Source organism: Netta rufina (genome assembly GCF_964035555.1).
Source record: "Netta rufina genome assembly, chromosome: 11".
NCBI lineage: Eukaryota > Metazoa > Chordata > Aves > Anseriformes > Anatidae > Netta > Netta rufina.
This window is the reverse complement of record NC_140134.1, coordinates 12,462,167-12,488,072: the sequence shown is the minus strand read 5'-3', so window position 1 is coordinate 12,488,072 and position 25,906 is coordinate 12,462,167. Positions and strand designations below refer to the sequence as shown.

The window sequence follows — 25,906 nt, the reverse complement described above, 5'->3', positions numbered from 1 at the left end:
ACCCACTTTTGGGCAGAATTTGCTATAAATCACAAATTCTTTGTGGGGCAGGTTATTTCTCTGCAGCCCCTGGCCCTCAAGGGCAGAATCAAACTTAGTTTGATTTCTGTATGTCACTGTTCTTATTTTTACTGCCTGACTGTACAGGCTCAGGTAGCAGCAGCCATCCAGCTTTCTGTAACAGGCGAGATGAGTGTGGCTCTTTGGACAGACACTGCTGCTCAGAAAGTTGCCCCCTGGTTCTCCTCCGAGTCTCTTCCTCTCTCTGGGAACAGGCCCCCAGAGAGGCTGTGCCTTCTGCATCCCTGACAGCTGTAAACACGAGCCTCTTCGAAGCAGTTCTGTAGGTAAAATTACTCCTGCTTAGTGGATGGGCTAGATAATCTCTTGAGTTCACCCCTGCCCCGTTCTCTACGTTGCATCCCCTACTTCACAGGTTTCTGCAGCTCCTCTTAGTCCCCCTTCCTCATCACAACAGCCATTATATCCTCCTTGCTTCTGTCAGATATACCCATTACTCATCCTCCTTTCTTCCCCCATCTACTCCCTTTCTATTCCTTTTCTTTCTGACCAGAGAATAGCTCCTTAGTGTGCCTACATGCCAGGGTAAACTGGGGGCTGAGCAGGGCTGCAGTATGGTAGCACTGGGATGATACCGGATGGTAACACCGCAGACTGTTGTGTACAGAAACAGAAGTGCCCTGGCTTTTCCTGGCTAGCTCACTTACTCGTAATCTACAAAGAATTACTCCCCCTTCTTTTTCTCTTGTTTGTTACAATCAAGAAACTGAGCAGCAAAACATTTACCCTTACAATTTTCCATCCATTTTGCTGGCTTTATGTTTCCATTAAACAATCCTGAAACAAAAAATGTTTATCCAGCATCCAAATATATGTATTAGCGTGCTATTTCTTACAACCGTTCAACAACAACAACAACAAATCTACATCTACAGCTATGGTTGTAGGCTAGCCTGCAGACTGATACTTCACATCGAAAGATTTTGTTTAATACTGTCCATGATTGCCAACTGAAATTGTTTGGTTGAAGTTTCCCCACCAGGTGTCTGCCTTAGGCAGATTTTTTTTTTTCTTGAAAACTGCAGTTAAAAATGATTTGGTGGCTTCTAAATATGAGATTGGGGAAATAAGGTCTTCATGCTGATGTTAAAAATTACTGTTGTTTCTCACATCTTCATGAATGAGGACCTGGAATTCAGTTAGAGGAATGGTTTTGGGTTAAGCCAGTCACCATCTCTGAAAAGCTGCTGGACATGTTACAAACTTTGGGGAAAAAAAAAACAACAACGTGGTTTGTGTATATTCAATAGGGATTGCTGGAGCCTGGGTCTGAACAAGACTCTTGCTGCAACTGTAGTTCTTGGCTATGCTGGAGCAGACACTGTCCAAATCCAGGTTTTATAACTACGAACAGGGAGCCTCTCTCTCCCTTACTTGCAGTAAACAAAACCTGCAGAAAAACAGCAGCAGGGAAGAGGAGGTTGTTGCCTGCTTTGAATGCAAAAATGGAGAAGGGAACAAGTAGAATGGCATAAAAATCCTGGGAGCTGTGAAAGAGAGAGTAGAGTAGCAAGCCAACACCGTTGGAAGAGGGGAGGAAAACAGGAAAGATTTGGTGAGTGTGAGAACTAGCGCAGGGAAAAGGAGGAGGAAGAGAGGCAGAGCCAGTGAGAAGTCAAGGAGCAAAATGGTGGGTGAGAACTGAAAATGGCATGACAAGACAGTGGGCAGTGAAAGAAGTCAAAGAAGTCAAAGAAGAGTCAGTGAAAACAGAATCTGAAGATAGAATTAAGGCCTGAATGCATTGTAATAGGCATATAAATGGAGCCACTACATCAAAGAGATGGTAGTCCTTCCATTTGGTAACCTCTGACAACTTTACAATTTAAGCATGTTTTTTCACTATCCTTCCTTTTTTTGTGAGAGATAGGAGACCAACTGCGATAACAAAGGCTTAGCTATTGAATGATGAATCTAAGGACAAACACGCACAAACTAGTTTTGGTCTTCTCTAGGTGCTGTTAGCAATGAGCAGACACTTAAAGTGTAGGCATGCCCTAGGTGGTGAACAACTACACAAGGTCCAACACAGCACCCACGGAAGTCAACAATATTTGTCTGTGACTTTAAAGCCTTCTGCAACGTGGAGCTGTCTGGGAAAAATACTTCACAGCCACAGAATTAACAGCCTTTCTCCTAGTTTAGTCAGTAAAACCAGTATCCTACTGGGACTTTGGCTCCACGTTCATGTAGTTCTCATTAGCATCTCTGGGTGCCAAGAACAAAGCTAATTCTAGCACATACTCTTGTGGACAAAGGTACTTTCCTCCAATTAAGCTCCAGTCTGCTTCTGATGGGTGAGGAACAAGATCTGTCCCTCTCCCGCCTTCTGATAATAAAAAAGACTGCCCTCCCCCACTGCACACAACAGTCACAAATGTGGCTTTCTAAAAAAAACATTGTAAGAAAACACAGAAAACCATTACAGCTCCTGCAGGACATTGCCGCCGTTGCAAACTTTATTATAACCATTTCTGAAAATCTTCTCTTTGCAAAAACCATTCCAACAAAATTATACGCTGCTCTTACTGGCAAAAAAAAATCTGCTGGTTGAAGCTGTTATTGAAACTGGTGTGGTTTTTTAGAATGAGCTCCTAACAGGCAATTTCATTGTGTCCATGGGGTTCCAGATGGCTATTGATTATGTCTATATGATACATAATGCCACCATGATCTATTTTAAAGATTAAAAAAGAAAGTAGGCAGAAAATCCATGAATGCTGCCAGGCAGCACTGAAAGCTGAGGGCCCTGATTTCCACAGACTGTGCCATATGGCAGTCAGTATACCTGCCCTTATGCTGCACCACCAGTGGTTCCCGTTGTGAGTGAGGGAGTAATTCAGCTTCTGTCCTGAGACAAATCTTGGCCCCTTTGCAGAAATGGCCAAAAAGAATGCAAGGTCTTGCTGCTAGCACTCTCTCCACTGGAGTGACTGGGTTCATCAAAATGGCATTTTTAAGAGGAACATATACAGGCTTCTGGTCCCCAGTACATGGCTGGTTTTCATAAAACATCATAGTGCTGCAATATTAATAGGAACCAAGTGAGTCCCACTCATCCTCAAAATGGGTGATGATGACATTAAGTAGATGGGTACTGAAACCCAGAGGTGAAAGACACATTTCTAACCTCTCTTTCTCCATGTTTCTCATGAACTTTCTCAGAATACCACATGGAGATTTCCTACTGCCAACAGTTCCCAGTCCCTGCTTATTTATTTTAAGGAAGATTTGCAGTGTTGCTTACCCCATTTTCTTCAAGCGCTGCCAAGGGTTTATTAATGCTGTTGACAAACTTGTTGACATGCTCAAAGTGCTTTGTCATTTCTGTTGCTAAGACCATGTCAATAATGGCTTGGCGAAGGGTTCGATACTCATTCCTGTTTAAAGAAGGAAACAATTAAGAATGTTGGCTGGTGCACAAAGGGCTGCTTGCTAAAACAAGCCTAACAAAAATGCTAAAGACCATTTGTGCTGCTGAGAGGTGCGAGGGGAAGAAAGAATAGTAAGAAAGGCTTGGGTAGCTACATCTATGCTGGATGAAGTACCCTTTGGTGCACAGAGACATATATGCTAGAGGCATGACTGGATCTCTGGGAGAAACAATGTAAGAGCTGTGCAGAAGCAGAGGCACCAGCTACTCAGGAGGGCTGCCAGGACACATCACACCGGTGTGTTCCCAAGGCTTTTAGCACAGACACTCAACCACAGCTCAAGCTCCCGCCAAGTTTTCAGCAATACTTTTCAGCTGTATCTTGAATGAGCCAAGGCAGTGGTCATCCTCACCCTAAATGTATTTCCTGCTCTGTGCTGGAAGGAGAAGAGCAGGTCCTTCACTACCCTTCCCATTGCAAGAAGACATTTAATGTTTTAGTGATTCTTCCTGACTCTTTCCATCTTTGTTCTACCCAGCAAACATACATCCACTCATCCATAGTTTATCTTCAATGTCCAAGAATACAAAATAAGACTTTGCTAACGTCAGGATTTACATTGTAAGCTCCTTAGACAAGGTCTGTCTTTTTATTCACAGGAGGAACTGAAACCATGGAATGACTCCTAAGCCTGTGCAGGACAGGCAGAAGTATTGTACTGTTTTAGAAGCAAACTTTCACAAAGGCTACATACAGTTATCCACAAGGCATGCTCTCCTCTAGGATGCTTGTTTGCATTATCTTGTACTACTCAGAAGAAACCGAGAGATGTTAGTGGGCAGACAGGGACCCTGTGTTTAAGCTTACCTTTCCATGTTTTTAAATATATTGCATTTGTCATCCCGGGTGGTGAGCTGGAAAGCCAGGGCAGCATGATGGCTCTCCAGCACTGCAGTGTCATTGTAGAGAATTGCTAGCTCACTGCCAGCATTGCACAGGAAAGAATTTGTTCTTCCTGGGTGATCCACGTCATGGACTGTGGCAGCAATAAGTGCGGCAACCTCATCAATCGGATCCAAAGTTTGCTGGAAATAGAAAGATGCTTAGGTTTCCTGGCAGACTCATTAGAAACCCTACTCTGTCCATAAAGGTTAAGCCAAGTTGCTAAGGGAGAAAAGCCAGAACTCTGCAGATCAGTAAGGGTCAGATGTTCTAGACAGAGCAATGGAAAATTCATTATAAGCTTCATTGAACACTGCATGACTTTTTAAGTCATTTTGTTCCTCTTGAATCTAGCCACACCTTTCACAAAGCACATCAAATTAAATAAATGCGAAGTAATAAATTAGTTTGTGTTTTCTAACAACACACGAACCACCTTCACTTGAGTTAGGGAAATACCCTTGGAAAAAAAATGAACACTGCTAAAAATAATTATATTTCCACCAGACTCCTTCATTTCTTTTGGAAACTGAATGTGTCCTAATCATATTCCACTTATGTGCTGGCTAGGTTTGTGATTTGTAAAGAGTATTTCACATACATCCAGTTCTATAATAGTGTCCTGAGGCTAGAGTTACTATGAGTTCTGTGAAGAATTCTTGATGGTTTATATCCATGGATATACATCCATGACTATACTAATAGGAGAAAAAGCACTAAGGATCTCAGAAAACTTTATTGTATGCTTCTTGAAACTAACCTTTATGCTGTGTTTATGCTGTGCTTTTTGTGAAAGACCATAAATACAAAACACTTATGTTAAAATTTTTAATAAAATGAAAGAGACATGAGCAGAATTGTTCCCCTGCTGAATCTAGATGCAGGACAGATAATTTCCAGTTCAATTAGCTTGAGTTAAGGTCCACATTTTTTTACTGACTTTGATTGTACCATTCACAATGGTCAGACTTTTCACTCATACTTTTTCACTCAGTAGAAAAGACTGTGTATACCTTATTTCACTGTGTGAAATTAACGCAGTGACTTTGATGGAGCAAGGATATTATTCAGTGAGGACTGCAAAAAGGTTCTTGTGGAGAAAAAGAAAAGGCAAAGAAGTATTTCTACCCTAGGTTCATAGTTACCATTGTCTGAAATACTATCTCCTGTGTGTTAGGTTCTTCCTTCTTTCTTTCAGCTGCTGCTCATGGGATTCTAATTTTGAGGTATAAAGTTAGGGGAGAGGGATTTTAGAACAAGTTCTCCTGGGAGGGCCACACTGATCTCTGTCTGGCTGAGAAAGACTTGTGCAGATGGAAAGTGGCAAGAAACTGGAGAATACTTGACCTGTAGGGCCACAGCAATGTATCTCATGCTTATTTCCTGAGTGTGACATAACAAACTTCAAAGGGATTTACAGTACCTTTACCTCTGACTTCAGGTCAAGGATTCTAACTTTGTTGTGTTAACTCCTATGGCACAGAAGTGGAAATGATTCTGAGAATACTGCTTTAATTTGGGAGCCAGAAAATTTTCCCAGACAAGAACGGAGTTCAATTTACTAAAAAAATCTTTGTGTGATTCTGAGTGGCAGAATCTGGCCTTCTGTATTTAACTTAAGTTGAACTCTGGACAACACAAAAGCAGCTGGGCTGTAAATCTGAGAAGATAAAGAGAGAATCTTGAACTTTGATTCTACTCCTTCTTCTGTTGCAACATTTTTTTTTTCTTTTGCTATGCCTACAGAGGAATGGAAATAACATTTTTGAAAAGGAGGAGGCAGTCATGCTTCTGTGGCATTGAAATGATTCCAGATCTTGTCTGTTTTTCATAGATGTTCTTGGGAAGACCAGTTAAACCTCTGGCAAATAAGGGACTGCAAATATCCTGTGAAGTTCTATTCCCACTTGGCATATGGTATCTGTGAGTCAGCCTCTGGAGAGCACACTAATAAGCTGCAGCTCCAGGTTAAGGGATTTACTACAATTTTAATGAGCTGTCAGAAGCTTGTTTACAATCACAAATGTCTCAGCCGAGTGCCCATCACTAGCACTATCCTTAGGCAGGCCAATTCAGGGTAGGAATTTCTGTCTAAAAATGCAACTCAGAAATACGTACTGCCACTCCACTGCGTACACATGCAAGCACTGTTTTAATTCCCCTTCTCACACTCTAGTCTGCCCTCTGGGTGTGTGAGAACAAACGCTGCTCTGATTTATTCTGCTTGTCAGAGGCTCTAATACACCACTGGGCATTATGGTACAAGGAACTTCAACAACTAATCTGTTTCAACACTCTTCTCCAATGCAGTCTCTTTAAGCCTCAGGGCATTTCGTCTAGTGGGTAATACAGCTTTGGAAGTACCAAAAATATTTTATGGCCTATATTGTCCTGGGAGTCTTTTGCAAAAAGGCATAAGAAATGATGATTGATTAAATCTGTATGTGTGGGGACCATCACAAAAATAGTGTCATTAGCTCATCTATGTGAGAAAAATTAACTATACCAGGAATTTTTGTTTTAAAAGGAGGCTCTCTTATTCTCATCAAGTATAGCTCAATTCCTGTAATACTAGTATCCATTCTTCCACATATACTACACAACAGATCCTAGAACTTGTGTAAAGCAACCCAGTTCTTTGACCTCAGAGCTGCCACATGGGTTAGCACTAAGTAGACATATGGGTCTTGGCATCTTTTCTGAGAGGTCTTGCTTTAATCCCACCTATACTTCCCACCTATGCTGTTTCTTAGAAATGTGGACTCACCTTTACTCTTTCTTTAGACAAGAAATAAGCAGTGGCATGTAGCACGTCTGCCGAATGAGTAGAATTATGATAGGAGTTGGAGGAATGGTAGTTAGCTTCAATAACTTGTAACCACGACCTCAGAGTTGATTCTGAGCAGTTTAGGAATTCACAGATTCCAAAGCGAGCAAATATTTTGAGACCTAGATAAACCAAGGGCCTGTGAAGAAAAACAAACACAAAATTTTAAAACAAATGAGGTTGAAAGCACATTACATAATGTGAATAGTATGAATCTATACTTTTTTTTTTTTTTTTTAAACTAAAGACGTGTCAGGTCTGTATACAGACTTGCTTGTTTCAGAATTGCAATCCAGATCTGTAGAAATCCAGATCTGTAGAAATCTTCCTATCATGTGCCAACTCTCAGAATATGCCAGTTCCTCACACTATCAGGAATATTAAGCAGGCTCTATATTTATGCTGTATTCCAGGTAGCAGCACTTTGGGGCTTGGGGAAACTATGCTGGGTAAATGTAGACTGCAGCTAAAATGAGATAAATTAGTATGTACTGAACACAGAACATTAGAGGAGGGAGGTAATCTTACTACTGCCAGTTTCCTAAACCAGTTTGTTTACAGTTAGATTAAGTATATCTATACTATATATTGCTGCAATCAGTATTCTTTCTGCTCTGCAGAGCTGCTCCATTTCTTTCACACACCCCACTTGAAGGTTTCCATTGCTCATTGATTTTGTATGCAATAGAGGATGAGATATGGAAGCATTCTGGAAGTAAATGAAAACAGGTGCTGGCTGGGATTTCACTAAAGTGAGATCTCTCTGACTGCTAGATCGTTAATACCACATGTACCACTGCCAAAGATCTCTCCAGGTTTCTGTGTCAGGGAACCGCAATGTCTACTGTAGTAGGCTTAGATTTAGTGAATTATCTTGGCTTACTACCATAAGTCTGCTTAGGCTTGAAGACAGTATTAATAACATATTCATGGTTGTGATTCATTGAAGATCACCTTAATTCCCTTAATAAATGAATTGCCTTTATTTAACAGCAGCAGGAGGCAATCCTAATTATAATACCTTTAGGCAACAAAACACCTCCTTCGTCCTCCTGTGGCCTCTTCAAGTCAGTAAGAAAAGATAAACCTGTCTGGTCATCTCATACATGTTACCTGGGATATTTAATTCTTTTAGTTACTGCAATGTGCATATTAAAAATTGTAAATCACACTGACTACATTAACTTTATTTTTCAATTACGGTATCCATAATACTTCACCAGAAATAAAAACATGGAAAAAAGAACCTAAAATAATGGGGCAAATTTCTTTACTTACAAAGAAATTTAAAGTTGGATCACTTTAAGGAAAAAAAAAATCTGAATGTTTTCCATCTTTTTGAATCAAAAAACATTGCCTAAAATTAAAATGTGTATGTATTAATTAAATACCTTAGTATCTTGCTTAGACACTGTTTTTAAATATCTTTCAAAGCTCTCATGGATCTGGGATTTTGATGGGGGCTTAAAATAGTCAATTTCATTGCAGAATCTAGCCTTCAAATTACAATCTCACAGAAGCTTTAAGCTAAGAGAAACCGCGACGTATGAAACTAGACCCTGAGGAGAATTTTTGATAGGCATCAGGAAATAAAACCAATGATTTAAACAAAAAGATTGATTTACAATCATAGTGGGAGCATTTGCTAATGAAGTACAGACTATCAAAACCTTTGGAAATGCTTGTGATGGAAATTGGTATGCTTTACTTTTTATCAGTAAATATTCTTCAGTTAACCTTATACATAAAATGTAGCCTGCTAAATTGATAGAATAAAGAAATTCTTTTGATCCCAGAAATGAGAATTCTGCTGAAAAGCTGTATTTGAACTGTCCAGGAACAAAAAAATACCCAATTACATAAAGAGAACATAAATCATGATCTATAACAACTGATCAAATTAGGACCAGTGTGTTGACTTTGTGTGTAGCTGCACAGAATTTGAATTTGAATCCCCACAAGATAACAATTTGATTGATAGAACTTTTCTATTTTCAAAAACAGAAAAGGAAGGCTTGTAAAATGATGTTGCTTTGTTATTATACCATATCAAAGATACATAATTTTCACTTACATCAACTGGGAATCTGCAGGAAAGAACATATGATGAAACAAAAATATATAATCGGTTCATACACAATGAGAAAAATTCAAACATTTGACTTTGAAAATATAAGTAATTCCATTTGAAAAGCAAAGGTAGAGAAATTGAAGAGCTGATTACAGGATGATATTTAAGTCAATTTTCAGCAACTTGAATTTATGAGCCCTTGAGTTTACTGACCTTTTATGGGTGGCAGCCTCAAGTTCAAAAATATCAAAATCCCAGTGTTCTTCATTTTCCATTGCCTGTGTTATCCGTGGGGGTATGTCATTGAGGGAGATTGGAGAGATCAAACTGCCAGCGACCTGATGAGTTTCTGTTGAAGAATATATTTGCAGATCACTATTAATAACCTCAAGATACACTACTATTCCTTACATACTTTCTTTTCCGTACAAATGCCTAGCAGGTCTCATTTCTGTATAGCTCAGTAATGTGCAGAAAAATGTTTATAAATAAAGTAAAAACAATGTTCATAAAAAGAACAACTGATCACTCTGCATATTTCTTAAAATTTTTAATATGCTAACGTCTAACGAAGTGCCAAATTAAGACTTACGTTTTGCTGACAGTATGTATTCATTCCCTGATAATCTTCGCAAACCATCCTGTTCAATGAAAGTTGAGAATTAAATGCAGGGTATTGTAAAAGAGGTCTATACAATGATGACAACAAATAGCACAATAACATTAGAGAATCCTGATTACAACATATCATAGTCATCAAAGCTGCCTCTGCTATATCTGTGTGCCCTGTTAACATTTGCTTGTTTTACATACAGCTCATTATGGATGAGAAACTGCAAGAGGTGGGATACAATATGAACTCTGATAGGTGCAAACTTGAGTACCTCAGGTGTAGATAGAAGTCTGAAATTACAGCTTCACATCCACTCTTGTTTGGACAACACAGACACCAGGTCTGGGTGTATGCCACAAACCAGACACCATATGTCTGTATACTTCCCTTCAACAAGCAAAGGTGGGTGGTGGGAGGGCACAGATGGAGACATGGTTCTGCTCTCCTCCCCCGGTATTGACAGATCAGGTCACCTCAGCAGCATAAGAATCTTGTGATTTGTTGCTGGGATTACAGAGCAACAAATTACTCTGGGCTTCCCTTCTATCAAAGAACGTGTGCTTGTGTATTCTCCAGCTCAGTGCCTCCTAGGTGTAATTCTGGCATGATGCCTAATGTGAAAACTCAGCCAAAGGATTAAAACTAACTGAATGATCCATTTAATATTTACCTTTCTGCTCATAATTCTAAATGCTGTGGCCCAAATTCTGCCTCCTCTTTTGATGTATACAGACTGTTAGTTACCACACATCAATGTTTACATCAATGTCATGATGTAAAAAAAATGGTTATAAAAAAAATCAGTCTTTCTGAATGTACCTCCCTATGCTATGTACCCAAAGCATAGCTGAGGTAAATGTGGATGCTGTATCTGAACATGCAATTCCTGCACGTACAGGAACTGTTACAACTCATTTTTATTTTTCAAATTTGGAAGCAAATTAGTCTGAAGTTCTGCGATATAAAGGAAAGGGAGTACTACCACTCTAATTGGCTCAGTGACTCTTCAATAGCACTGCTATGAAACAAGGATTTGGAACACCAGATGCTGTGAATCCTTTAGAATCAAAGATTATTTTTTTAGGAGTTGAAATAGTAGGTGTAATTGTATCTGGAAAATCCATCTTTGAACTCCAAATGCCCTTCCCATCATGAATTCTGTGTAAGAGTTCAAATCCAATAACCTACTGCTTGTTCCCTACAACTCAGATATAGCTTCTGAACATGACATGGAATAATAAGATTCTGGTCCCCTTTGCTGGAAAAAATATTTCTCCCAGATCATTTTAAAACTCAGCATACACCATATACCCTGAAATGGGTTTTCTCAGCTTTTCTATTGCTCCATAAAATAGCCTTTGTTTTATATTCAGGAAGGATTTTGTATTTTGTAATTTTGTTACCTGCATGTTCTGGGACCATAGACTGAATTACAAGCAGAATACAAATGTATGTAAAGAACATACCATCTACAAAAAGGAGTACCCAGCTAAGTTTATGGACTGCATCGTCAACAGGAGAAAAGATTCACTTTGAGACTCTAATGCATTGCCATTCCAACAATATTTTTATGGTTAATGTAAAGATATATTTTGTTTCCTGTGCTAGTAAATTCAACCCTGTAGGAAACATTCTGATCCTCTGGAATTCTTGAAGTCTCACATATGTTTCTCCTGATTAGACATTTGCTGTGTTATTGTACAAGGCAACAATATATTTAAACTCTTTCAAGACTTTAATGGATACTGCAAAGTTGTCTTGAGCATGAAATTGTAATAGCCCAGAGACATCTCTGAAAAGCTCACATTTTGTGAGCCTTTTGCACCCAACACACTGTCTTCTTTTTTTTCCTGAGGTAGCCTTTTATATGCAATCTACAGACTAATGGGAACACCTATCCTGGAGGCACAGGTAACATTCAACCAAGTTCATCTAGTTATCATCAGGAGGGCCACACTCCAGACTCTGAAGGTTTAAGTTCAATTCTTTGCTTTGCTTCATGCCCTTTGTTCAATTTTGGGTACAACGCTTCTTTTTCTAATATCCCTGTTCCTTTTTAGATAACGTAGTAATATATGCTGCCTCCTCCAGTCCTTTTTTTTTGCCTTATTTATTTAAATTATGAGTTCTGTGGAGCATCATTTTGTTTTCATGTGAACGTTCATGTTCTTAGCTCAAAGCACTGATCTTTCTGAGTCTCTAAATATTCGAATATAATCTAAGAAATAGCAACTCAAAAGTATTTTCCATTCTTCTGTAAACCCATACTTCTTATTTATATACTTTTTATACAGTCCATTCTAATCCTAATTAATAAATATACATGTCTAGCTGTCTTTCCTTCTTCCTCTCCCATCTATGTATTTCTGAAACAATACACATTGGAAAAAAGTGTTTTACTTCCCACTTCTAGTGAAACTTATGCTTGAAAGGGACTGGTCAATTTTATTCTAGAGCTACATTAATAAAAGGGGTGGGGAGAAAACACAAAAAGAAGTGAGCAGTTTTTCATGAAAATTTGGCATTTTTAGGCAAAGCATCTGCCAGATAATAACGATCAGGTAACCAGGAACATCAGGCAGCAGAACATCAATAGCCGTTTGTAGCAGTATATACTTACTGTCATCAACCCTCCAACGAGGTCGCTTGTATGTGGATCCTCATCTTTTGTTCCCAGTTGTGGAGAGTACAATTCAGTGGTTCTTAATATCTCCAAAACTCGGTCTAAAGCTTCTGCAACTGGCATTGGACTGCTTTCTTGTGCAGCATTGATGATGTTTATTACCTAGTTTAACATCAGACATGATTTGAATTTAAAAGTAATTTAAGAAAGAAACAACACTCTCATCAATTATTACGAAAAACTCACAGCAATTAAATCAGATCTAAAAATTTAATCCACATGTGGGGAATAAAAGTGAAAGGGATGTTAACAAAACACTGACATTTACGATTACCTTTAGGAACAAGATAACAGCCTTAAAGACAGCAGCCTTATTAATACTTTCCTGTTCAAGGCACAGCCCCCAAATGACTCTGAATGGATTCAGTGTAACCTTCTTCCATTTGCCTCTGCCACTTTATAGAAGAGGTGATTTTTGACAAATCCTTGAATGGTTTCAGAAGGCAGTTTATAATGCGTAAGTAAGAAGGAGGAACTCCAGTCTCCTCCTCCACAAAGGCAAGAATCCTTCAAAAGGATCATGCTGTGGCTGGCCACAGGGAGGGCACTCTGCTACACAGCCTTGGGAGGACTCAGTTCAAAGCATCTGTTTCTTGGAGCTCCATCAGTGGTCTGGTAGAAGGGGGGAAGAAGTTGCACTGGAGACCAACACTGCCTTGCTCCTCAGCCTAGATGCTTTGTTGGAGCCTTGGGCCATGGTATTCCAGTACAGCACAACTGCCAGTAGCCAGCAACAGTTGCACATTACCTTGGTAATAGGTGCTTCAATAGTCATGGAATGTATCCTGGCCATAGAAGAGTGCCTCCTTTGTGAGCTGCCTGCATGGGAAACAAAGCAGAATTAGTATCCTGAATCCAGTGACATGGCAGGACAGGAGGTTTCAGCCAAGAAATCTAGATTCGTTTTCTAAACTGCTTACCCTGCTGTGCCCTTCACAAGTGATCTACTGTAGAATGCATACACATGCTTGTTATGCTCGGGACACACAGGTGCAAAAAGATGCCTGCTGAACCATTGCTATCCAGATTAGAGATAAGTAGCTGTAACAGCCTGGCAAAATCATTGCTTTGTTTTTGTATTTGAACTGATTAAAATATTTAAGGAAATACTGAGTTAAAAGACTATACGGATGTGTGTGTGCGTAAACTGGCAGGCACATGTAGGTAACAATTGCATTTAGGTTATTATAAGATACAAATACTTTTTCTGACTGGTTCAACATGACAAGTCATAATGAGTCAGCTACCATGCTGAGGTAAATCAGTGAAGCTCTTATGAAGTGAAGAAAGCTATGCCAAATTAAAATAGCAGAAGTCCTGGCCCCTCATTTATTGAAAATTAAAAAAAAAAAAAAAGAAAAAGAAAAAGAAAAAGTTTTATTTCAGTTAGCAATTCTGATTTTGTAGAGAAAAGGCCCAAAAGGGAATTTTCTATATAATTATGTTGTGTTCCTATAAAATACAGACAGATCTCTGTTACTTCGTACTGAACACCTATTTAGAAAAAGAATCAATGCTATTCTTGTCATACTGGGGCATGATAGTATACTCATTGCCACAGACCTCCTCCCATGTTTCACTAGTGCATGCTCCCTAGACTGTAATGATCCGTGCTTTAGCAGAGCCATGCAAGTATCAGGAAAAGTTTTCAACATGTGATTCATCTATCAAGGTCGGGGTGCTATGATGAAATACAGTACAAAACAGTGACAAGAAAACAAAACTCATAAGAAAATTTACATCATATATTTATCGAGAGAAGAGGTAAGAAATGCAGTAATTTGTTAGGTTTAGAGTCTGCGATTTGTAGTTGAAAGTACTGCTATTGAATCTCCTAAGGTCTTCCATGCAGGATGATAGATGATAGCCTTCCATTCTTCAGTGGTTCAAGAAAATGGGGCTGTTGTTCACAGGCGAATGCCTTGCTGTTTTTTTAGTATATGTATATACACATATATACTTATCTGTATTTGTATGTGTATGTGTGCATGCACATAAAAAATTGAATATATGTAGAAATAAAAAAAATCTGCTTGTTTAACATACCATCACTCCCTCTTGATGTTGTAGATCTGACATCTAGTGATCCTTTCCTCCTGTCTTTGTGTCTGGAAGTCTGAATATCTGTTGAGAAAATTATATGAGGACATAAGCTCTGCCTAAGATGTATGATAAAGGAACCGAAACTCAGAGAAAGCCTCACAGCAGCTGAGTGATATTTAGCAGAATGCTCCAACAGATGAGGGACAATGAAAACTCATTTTTAAACTCTTGCCCAATTACATTGTCATTGTCCCAGTCATGCATTCTGACAAAACATGACAATATGTTTTTGCAGAATGGATCTACCAGAGGGAAAAGTTCCTCTCTTGACACAATGTAAATGTACTTGTGAATACAACTTATGCAACACACCCGACGAGTTCACTCAAGTGATAACTGCCAAAAGAATTGTTGTCCCAAAGTACAATACACACTAGTAAACTAGGCAATGCATTCCAGATCCCTGACAGACTCCAACAGATACAACCTGTCCTACCAAACACTACAATTAAGAAGTACTCATGGCACAGATGCCAAAGATGTCTTAACTGCAGTGTTGATACGTGGGATGAGGATGAACAGTAGTGGTGGTGATACTCATTTCCTTCCCCATGGAAATACTCCGCAGGACAGTTAAAAGCAATGCAAGCAGACATGCAGCAAGCTATAGACCAGCTGTAGCAACATGCTGACTAGACAGCAACCTCGGTATCTTTAATTTTGCCACAGAGATCCACTACCTACAACTGAAACATGACACCAAATCCAGCAATACCACAATACCAACCCGGCCCCTCTTGTATTTTTGAGTTGCTTTATATCATTTCTGGGTTTATAGCATTTTGGGGTTGTTTTATAGCATTTCTAAGACAAATGTGGCAGGTAGAGAGAGTTTCTATTTATTTTGCTGCCTTTTGAGATGGATTCCCAGTTTATTGCTAGCTAAATAGTACTGTTCAGACTGTCCTTAGCTAAATAGTACTGCTCAGACTTGGACTACCCTGTGCAGCTGTGGTTTTCAGTCATATACTAGCAACTGGCTTCTTTCTTTCCCCAGGTACATTTTCCACTTATTATGACAGAAGAGATGTGTCATACCTGTCTGAGATTCAGCCTGAACACGTTCACATGTCTTCTCCGCCTACAAATCAGTATGAGAAATCCAGTTAGTCAGAACTTTTCCATTATTTTGTAGTATTTAGGGCTCAAACTAAAGCAAGCGTATCACCATTTTCACTTACCTTATTGTTGTCATTGCACAGTCTACTAATTGACACATAGTGTCTAATCTTTCTGCAGGCAAAAAACAGCGTGTTAATTCCCATCCAAACCTCAGCTCTAATTCAGTGCTGATACACAAAATGGGCAATAGCAACAAATTAATGTAAGACAAATCCTGTTCTGGCAGGAAGGCTAGGTAGGGAATGGAAAAAAGACCAAAACAGTTCTGCTGCAGGTGACAGGGAATACAAAATGGAAACATCCTTTGCAAAGATTGTTCCTTCCTCTTTCTCCATGCCTCCCCTACCTTCTTTTGGGCAACTGTAGGATGCTTCAGGTATGATATAACTGAAAAAATATGCAACACTGCAGTCCAACAACTGAAGCTTTCTATAGGATTTAGGGACAGGGCAATCAATCTGAAAACTAAATCTTTGATTAGCAGGAAACTTTCTAAGCCAGTTTCAAATGAGCTTAGATTTCTCCTTAAGTAACAATGTACACAGAATATATTAGTTTTACAAGTTTGGCATAATAAGCTGGAAATATCTTCACGCTATTGATGTAGACTAGAGAACATGAATTACTTCCAAGGGATGAAATCAACCTAAAACACTTTTTTTTTTTTTCTTTTAAAGGAAGTAACTGCATGAAGAAGCTGCATTTGGCCTCTCCTTCACATTGACACAACTTCCTAAAGAAGTGTCTCAGCCAAGTCTGGAGATAATGCACAGTGCTTTTAATTAATGTCTGTGTTGCCTTAAAGGGATTTTTATACTGCTACTGCATGTGATTTGATACACTTTCTTTTCCAATATCATACAGATGTACTCATCACAAACGTACCAACAACTAACATATACCTGCATGCTCCAAAATGCTTTACCTGGGGACCAAGACATGCTTGAATTTGGACCAGGATCAAAGCACCCAGTAACCTCATCACAGAAAGACACCTGACAACGGCCATGAGTACGTGAGGGACATGCTACAGGTGAACAGTAGAACAGGATGTAGGTTCTGGTGCTCCCCACACAATACACAGAAAGAGTCACAAGTGAGCACATCTGGATCTCTGGCTCCTTTCTAGGGAGAATTGGGAGAATTTCACATTTCTTGTACACAACATGGAAAGGTGATTTTAACCCAAGGAATTAAATACAGAGGTCTGACGCTCCCTTCTTTGCATAAGTTTCCTTTATACTGGGATAGATAATCCAACGCCTGCTGACAGTAGCTGAATTCTGAACTGAACCTTGATCACACCTGAATTATGGCTTTAGCATTCATACTTACCCTCCCTGTCCGACAACAGGTAATATCTTCACATTTTGCTGTATGCTATCTCCGTTTTTCTTTTTCGCATAGTACATTCCTTGCCATTCCTGAAAAAGGAATTCAAGCAAAAGGAAGTTCAAGATGCAATCATCAAACCAAATATGTTCTTCTACATATTCTCTTTCATTTGGCAACTTGGAGAAGTGAGATAACATAGGAAGAGAAGCTATAGCTTCATACCTTTTTTCACTGAAAACTGTTTTAAAGTACAAAACCTAAGGGTTCACCCACAAAGGCAAAGAATATATCAGAGAAATATATCACAGAAGACTGACGGTCTAGCAGAGAAGTCACATCACTCGTTAACATGAGATATATCTATAACTTAGAGTGCTTTGGTATCCTAATGTGTTTACTTTCCACACTGTCTGTTCAGTCTCAAACCACATCAGAGATTTATCCTGTGGTGTTTTTTTTTTTCTTTTTTTAAGCAAAAGAGAGCTTAAAACAGCTACTGGATTCTGCCTTCCACCTGCTGACCTCCCCTCTAAAAGCTCTTTGGTCTCAGGATAACACTGAAGTAGACAATTTTTGCAGTATCAGATTGTCACTGACAGTATCATTGTTTTGTTTTGTGTTTTTTTTTTGGGGGGGATAAAACTCATAAATGGAAAAAGAAAAAAAAAGTGGAAAGGAATTTTTCATTTTGCTGTAAGAAGTCATTTTTTTTCCTCTGGAAATGAGACATTTTTTTCTAGTGCAGAATGTAAATTTTTCAAAATCCACATATTTTCTTTTAAACGAGGCTCAGAAAATGACCCTTCTCCCTTGTTCAAGGCATGCTTTTAAGTGAAATATTGTTAAAACAATCACTTCTGTTATTTGAAGATTATAAAGCCAGAAGGCACCATCACGGTCCACCACCCAGCCCTAAATGAGCCGCCGGCAGCAGAGCCCACACCGTGCTGTGAAGCAGCAGAGCTTCCATGCCCACACACAGGTGGAACTGAAGGCAGCTCCAACAAACCCTTCTCCTCCTTACCTCTGTCATTCCCTTAAAATTCCCTCAAGACATCACACTGCTGCTTCTCAAACTGTGCTACAAATGCCACAGCAAAGATACTCAATCCAGCACTGACAGACCTCCCCAGGCCTCCCCTCACATGTGGTGCCCAGACAAGAATTGCCCCCTCACTGGGCTATTTAGGACATTTCAGGGAAAACAAGTTTGGGAAGCCTGGGTCTCCTCTGCTCATTTCTGGCAACAAACACAGCAATCTGAAACCTTCCAGCTGTGCCAGTCTCTTGTAACCTGGCCATTGACAAGGCTTACAGTCTTCCCTATGCATTTCCATCCCTTGAGTAGTTGCTGTTGTTGTGTGTTGTGTTTTTTTTTTTTTAAAGCTGCAGATTTTGATCTGGGCATCTACTAAATACCAAATGATTAATAATTAATGAATCCCGTAATGCATATTCACTTAATGCAAACTGCCCATGCCAGTTGCTGTCCCTCAGTTGAGCTCAACAGGCGTTAGTTCAGATCTTACCAATGTATGTGAAAATACCTTCATGAGGCACCCAATACATACTTATTTACGCTGGACTGACAGATCTCACAATCGAGCAGGCCAGAGCCCAGGTACAGAGAGAGGAGTTTTGCATCTATGCTAATTGAGCCAACAAATAAAGACTCCTGCCTGCAGAGAGCTGCATGATGACAGGCTGTGCAGAAGAAAATATGAAAGGCTTTTCCAAGGAGCTGTCAGAGAAAAGCACTGTGAATAACAAATTAGGAAGCAGACATAATATCTTCTCCTGTGAGCTGCATGAGGAATACAAATGAAGATAAATCAAACATCACAAAATTCCACGCTCTCATAATTACAAGTATGCATATCAATAGATTCTTGACAACCAGGATGAGGCAGAGATGAACGATCGATCTCTAACCCAGGTAATAAAGCCAGAATATGCACAAAGGGGGGAAGTCATAAGGGACAGATTGGATAATTCTCGCACTGGAAGTGCATGCTTTTCAAAATAGGTTCGAGTTATTCACCAATGTGCTCTTCATAGTCAACAGATAGATTTTTCAACTTGTGAATGTCTAAAACCTGTGAAACTGTGGCAGGGAATGTGAGAGGGAAAAGGTCAGCAGAATTCCAAAAAATAGGAGGCCCAAGCCAAGCTCCTGCTGGTATGTAAAGTTCTCACAGGGTTGTTACTTAAACATATTTTAAGAACACCATATGCTCTCACAGAGCCTCTGTCAGCAATCCAACAGAGAGGAGCTGCTTCACAAGACGTGCTGTCAGTCAAGTCATTTTATGGCTATGGTACTGCCACACAAATACAGTCATCAGTCATTTCTGCACAGCCTGTCAGGCTAGGCTCAAATGCAAAGTAAAAACCATACATAGTAAGAAAACAACAGTTTCACCCTTTATACAGTACTCTAAAAATCAGTGCTGTGATTTAAGACTTCATTCAGAAGGCCCTCATACGCATCTATCCACCAAAATAATTCATTCATGCATAACAAGTAATTCCCTAATTCAGCTTTCCATTTCAGTTTGGGGTTTCTCACACTAGACAGAAATGTTCAGCAAGCTCCTTGTCGAAAACAGAACAAACTAAATTAAACACAAGGTGTCATAAAAACAATTGCACAGAGCATAACTCTGAGTTAGGAAGGAATTGCCACAGACCTTTTTCACAGAGCTTGACGACTCCCCCACTCCTCCTGTAAAGACAGCTATCTTGCACATCATTCCCAAGGAGTGAGAGGAATTGCATGCCATGTCTGATTTACTGACAGCTATCTACCTCACTTTAGAAAAAGTGAAACTGAGTTAAAGATCTTTGTGTCAAACTGCAGAGATCAGAGGAAGTGAGAACTCTAGTCAGAAACAGACCTGCACATTTCATCTTAATGGATGTATTTTGAATCATAAAAGGATGAAAAAGAACAACTTGTTTTTTAACTCAAGTATGGATATGTGAAAATGCCTTTCAATAACATTGGCTTCTTGCAAATTATAGCCAGTTATAGTAACTAAAAATGAACTTCCACTTTTTCTTTTTCTTTTTCTTTTTTTTTTTTTTTTTTTTTTTTCTCACTAAGGGAAACAACATCCTGACCCACAAATCCCTATGTATTGTGCAATTAACAATTTTTGTGCATAATGTCTCTCAGCTCTTGTTTGGATACACTGAACTTGCTCACAGCATGATGTTTGTCAGCACAAGAAGGGAAATGCTGCAAGAGTTCATCTTCCAAATTCCACGTAAAGACTAAATGTAGATTTTCTACAGCTTAGTTTTTCTAAAGATCAGCACATCTTACTTTCTATTATTTATGTTACAGTACCACGTTTACTCAAAAATGAGCAAAAAAAAGTTGAGAGGAGAATATCACAGGAGACAGCTGGCTTTATTAGTATGCTGTGACCTATGGTAACCAATATATAGTTTATTGTAACCAGAAGCAGACTTAAATTTAGGATATAAAGTAATCACAAGCCTGAAAACAACACACAGACCAAATCAGAGCAATCCAGACAAAATTTAGGCATTTCTGAAAATGCTGTAACACCTTGTCACAAATCATTTCAAACTAAAGCACCTTCAAAGGACTGCAGTATTTCGAAAGTTGTTCCGCCCAGTCAAGCTCTACTTCCAAGTGCTTCCTGTAATAATTTCATTTGTAATACATTTTTCTATTAATATGTAGATGTGAGGCTACATAAATTGCATGCTACAAAACGTTCCAAAGGGAAATACAAAAACATGCAAACAGAACATATCCACTTAAAACAGTTTAAGCTGTTCCAGACAGACAGGTTTTAATAAGTAGTATTTCATTAGCCATCACAGTTGGAAGTCCTAGAGTCAAGAGTGAAATATGTTGCAAGGAAAGAGATAGACCAGGGTTAGATTTCTATCATTCATAGAATGAAATATGTTTCCATTATTTAAGACATTTTTATCAGCACACTAAAATATTAAGAATTTAATCACTTTGTATCTTGAGAATTGATGTTGTGGTTTTAAAGCCTGACATATCTAATGTGTTTGAATTATAACTTAATAATATATACTCCCTCATTACATCAGTTTTGTATTACAAGCATTTACTGAAATAATTCTGGTCAGGCAAGACAGGTACAAAGTACCAAAATCCAAGCTACTGTCTATTGCTTGGATTTCTCCCAAAAGACCAATACACACAGAAATGAGTTACACATTCTTGTTGAGATGTACATGCAATCTGCATCCAGAGCACAGGTTTTGATAACGAATGCTTGCGTTAAGTACACAGTATGACTCACCACAACTTTGCATTGGTGCTTTTGCATCACTGCCTGGATACACAAGTGCCATGATTCATTTTAGCATCTCCCTGCGCTGTGTCAATAGCAAGGTGCTTCCCAGCACCCAGTCAGCATGACCCAATTAGTTATCCTGACTCAGGTCTGAGCGTGGACCATGATGCATCTACAAACATACCAGTTCCCCAATCTTTCTGTTACCTCCACGGTCTCTACAGAAGACATGTTCAATGACACCAGAAGCATTTAGAGCTCATTGTCAAAACAGATGAAAGCTCCTAGATGCTCCTCACACTGTCACAACAGTCCCAAGGGAACATTGTGGAGCTACCAGGCAAATGGCGAAGCCACTCTCTAGAGACCTCCCTTGAAGCCAGCTGCACTTTCTCATGTACTTTCTTGGTGCAACAAACATATTTAATGGAAATCCATTAGACAGCTCCCATGTACATAAGTAGATAAAATTTTTTAAAGTATTGGCAGTCGACACCACCTATCATTATCAAGTGATATTGAAAATGTCTTTTCTGATACTTTCACATTCTGAAGTTGCAGATCAGCTTCCACATTTCATGTTAAAAAACCTAGACATGATTCTTTTCTCATTTGCATCTTTCTGGATAACATGTGGTTTTAGCCCAATTTTCTTTGGTATGCCTACATCTTTTGCTATATACAGCATAAATTATAAACAAACACAGCAAGTCAATAATTTTCATAAAACATGTAGCTCTTCCAAACAATTAAAGAAAAAGAAGCCCTTATAAATGAGCATTTTTCACTTCCTTGTCTTGCTTGAGTAATCAAGCTGCAAATGCTATATTGGGCTATGAAGATGCAGGTTATGTCATGTGTCATCCCTGGACAACAGTAACTTTTACAAATAGCAAGCGAGAAGCAACACAATGTTATTACTCACCTTTCCTATCTTTATGCAGGAATTAATAGTATCTAGGAAGTCAGCTTTTTTTTCATTTATAGGCACTTCTGTTAATTCCTTTCCTATTAATTCACCTATTTGATAGCCCATCACTGTTTCAAATGCAGGATTGACGTACTGTGAAATAAAAACAAACCAACATTCAACAGAATACTTAAAACACAATAGAATCCCTTTTTGTCTATTTGCTAAACTTAGGTGTCGCTTTCCTAGCCTGAAATAAATCTCGGTATGCATTGTTCCTGAAAAATATATCTAAATTATTTTTATTTGTGGAGAAAAACATGAATGTCCATACTAGAACAGTCATGCAGAGTGTGTGCATGTGAGCAGAGGGAAAATATGGAACCAGCTGAGTGTTACAGACCCATTGTTTTGACAGACAACATAAAACCCTGAAAAATTAGCTTTTTCTGTTCTCAAACCTAAAAAACTCAAACCTACCTCAGAGTTCCTAAAATTCACAAATTAGATGTTGGGATACCATAGAAACATTAAACTTATCCATTGACGAATTCTTTGCCTTCTTGTGTGCAAGAGCCAACCACCATCACTCCTCTGTCCAGGCAAAGCTCAGCCAAACTGACTGGAAGAAGTGCAGTCTGAGAAAGCAACTTTCTCTCTCAGCTGAATGCCGCATTTCACTGTAGCTTTCTGGCCCTTGTTCAATAAAACTAAGAACTGGTATCTATATAGCCCACACCTTCATGACTCTCACTAGCTGAGCTGCAGACATGGGTCCCGTAATAACAGGATCTGAACACCTCACAATGTTCAATGTTTTGATGTGACAGATATGGAAAGGGTGCTACTGGATGCCCTCTGCTCCTAGCATTTCTCCTCTAGCCTATTATGGAAGAAAGCCCTGCCTGCTGGAGCTCCAGGACTCTTGCACATGTCAGTTCTTTTATATTTTATTCTGTGACAAAATTTGGTCTGAAAAAGCATATTTCCAAACAACTTAAGGATATGTTCTGTTCTCTTTGTAAAAGGGATGTAGAAAACACATCCTGCAGTGAAATTGCCATTGTCGAGATTTGGGTCAAGAGGGTACAATTTATATGCACACTGTAACTCCCAGGGGCTTGGACTCAAGCTTTTTGCTACTAATAAAACCACTCCTCACAGCTGTCATAGTGGAACTAACTGCCTTATAAAGATGATGTTTCTCAGGACTGCAGACCTAAGCACAAACTCTTCCACTTTTAAGCAATGATTACATTCAAAAACAGTCGGCCCAAGAATCCTGACTCAACAAACAGCATCAGATCTATAAAAATAAATAAATAAATAAAACAAAACTTGTTTTCTACCTTTACTTAAATAGTTAAACAATTTGGTCTGCTTTTCAAAAGCATCAGATTAACATACAATATTTTGGGGGAAAGAATGTATGCAAGTTAGCAGCTGCATTCATTCATGATATATTAAAAAAAAACTCTTATTTTTTCAGAAACAACCGTCCCTTAAAATTTACTTCATTTATGCAAGATATTTTAAATGGAGAAAATTGTATTCCACAGCTAAACTCACTCCAACCTGATTAGAACCATTAAGTTAGGTTGGATTCTTGCACCATAAAAAAGAATAAATAGAAACGTGAATGAAATAAAATACTGTCAGCCCGCAGAGCAATTTTCTGTACTTATAAAAATAACTGGAACAAACCTGTATTACATGGTCTTCACTTGTGATCTCAATGGCTTCTTGACTTTTCTCTAATGCTGTGAATAATGAATTACAAGCCCTAGAGACAAAAAAATGACATCTTATTAGCTTTAATCCTCATAATTCTTACTGCATATGCTAATAAACTATTATAATTCCATACTAAATAAAGTTGTACTTTAAGGATTAACATATTTTCTTTAGCTAACTGACATTCTATAATTATCTACAGTTCAGTAAAATGAATGCTCTTGTAAGCATATGGCTGAACTGGAAATTTTTGTTGATGATGTTTTTGGTAAAATTACCTTAGTTTGAATTGTGCCCGCACCTCTCCAAATTCCAGCTGAATTAACTCATTGTAACAGGCCATTATATTGGAATTTTCTACATATCTCTGCAAATAAAATGTTAGAAATATTTCATTAGTCACATTTCTGTACTCAAGGGTATGAGGCTCTGTTTTCTTTTGCTTGATAGAGGATTAAAAAGGTGTAGAGATATGCCAAAAAATGAACATGTTGTAATGTAAGCAACTTTATAAGATTATTTTCTGGAACTAGTAAAATTTTTCAGGTTACTGCATTTTGAAAAGGTGACAGAACCTCACAGCAATGAGGTTCTGCCAAGCTGTTTATTCTGTGTAATTGTCAGCAGGATCAAAATATAAGATAATATACTTTTAATTAATTTATAAGATTTCATGTTATTTATTTAAAACAACAATCAAAAATAACATTGTGTCTCTGGTCAACAAAATTTAAGATTATTATGAGCTTCAAATTACTAATATTCCAAAATACTGTATAAATATAGGAAAGCAAAACTTCCCCAAAATGTACCTGCTACTGGATATGATTATTCATTTGGGGCCCCATACAGCAATGACCCTAGTACCTTTTCTCTGATGCTTTTTTGAAACTTCTTGTTTTTACCACGTAGAAGCCTGAGTGTTAAATCTTTGCTCATGATAAACTGACATAGACATTGATTTGGGGAATTGGAGAGTGGAGATTACCAAAGATAAGCCAGCACATCAATGCTAATAAACAAAACTTTGTGCTTTTCCATTAGACCAATCTCCAAGGCTCTGATCTATAAATAATTCAGAACCTGCGTTGGATTACTTCTGTGCCCACTGGAATGATTTTGTGCATACAAGTACAGTTGTTTTCAAGCTTTAGCACTTCCTGTATTAGGAAGTTTTTGCTACAAATAAGTAAATGGGTCCAGATGGACTGTGATGGGACAGGAAAAGATCCAGTGAGCATGCAACCAAAACACTCTGAATTACAGTGGTAAATCCTGCATATTTTTGTTCCATTGTCAGCATAATGCAATAAGGAATCCACTTAACTGACACACTAATAAGCACCTTTCCTGCTTAATTGGAATAGTTGCCAAGGAACAGATTCAATGTAATACTTTTCAGGTGCCTCCAAACAATAGATAATAGCACTTGACAGTGTCTGAAGCCTGTTTACAGATGTGAATTGGCATTTGATAGAAGAGATTTCCCGCAGCACATTCTGTTGTTCACTGCAAGCTGCTCTTTGGTCCTGCTAGAGTAATTAGTCATTTTTGCCGATGTCATACATTAAAGCAGAGCATTGTATACTTGTTTTGAAATAAGTGTATACTGAAGAAATGTCTTGGTAACACTTCTGGTATTCCTAAGAATGTCCACCTACCTTGTCAGCATTATTCTATCTCTACCAATGTACAGTAGTTCAGAATTGGAAAATATGTAAGAATGAGAAGCATGAATAAGATTTACAAGTTGGATTACTGACACAAACAGTCATTGACAGCCACACTTCAGCATAGTTTCTTC

At 38.5% G+C, this 25,906-nt stretch overlaps 1 protein-coding gene across 2 annotated transcripts in view; it reads right to left on the bottom strand.

Annotated features, from left to right (window-relative positions):
* PDE8A (phosphodiesterase 8A) overlaps positions 1-25,906 on the bottom strand; it is a 128,251-nt gene that overhangs the window by 5,710 nt on the left and 96,635 nt on the right. For both annotated transcript variants that reach the window (XM_084293089.1, XM_084293090.1), the window contains exons 6-19: positions 24,381-24,469; positions 24,073-24,151; positions 22,384-22,521; positions 17,152-17,240; positions 15,876-15,927; positions 15,733-15,775; positions 14,638-14,715; positions 13,340-13,410; positions 12,529-12,693; positions 9,888-9,936; positions 9,509-9,644; positions 7,165-7,363; positions 4,323-4,540; positions 3,329-3,461 (exon numbers count right to left, since the gene is read on the bottom strand). In XM_084293089.1, the coding sequence (XP_084149215.1) occupies positions 3,329-3,461; positions 4,323-4,540; positions 7,165-7,363; positions 9,509-9,644; positions 9,888-9,936; positions 12,529-12,693; positions 13,340-13,410; positions 14,638-14,715; positions 15,733-15,775; positions 15,876-15,927; positions 17,152-17,240; positions 22,384-22,521; positions 24,073-24,151; positions 24,381-24,469 (1,539 nt within the window). The remainder of the gene's footprint in view (positions 1-3,328; positions 3,462-4,322; positions 4,541-7,164; positions 7,364-9,508; positions 9,645-9,887; positions 9,937-12,528; positions 12,694-13,339; positions 13,411-14,637; positions 14,716-15,732; positions 15,776-15,875; positions 15,928-17,151; positions 17,241-22,383; positions 22,522-24,072; positions 24,152-24,380; positions 24,470-25,906) is intronic.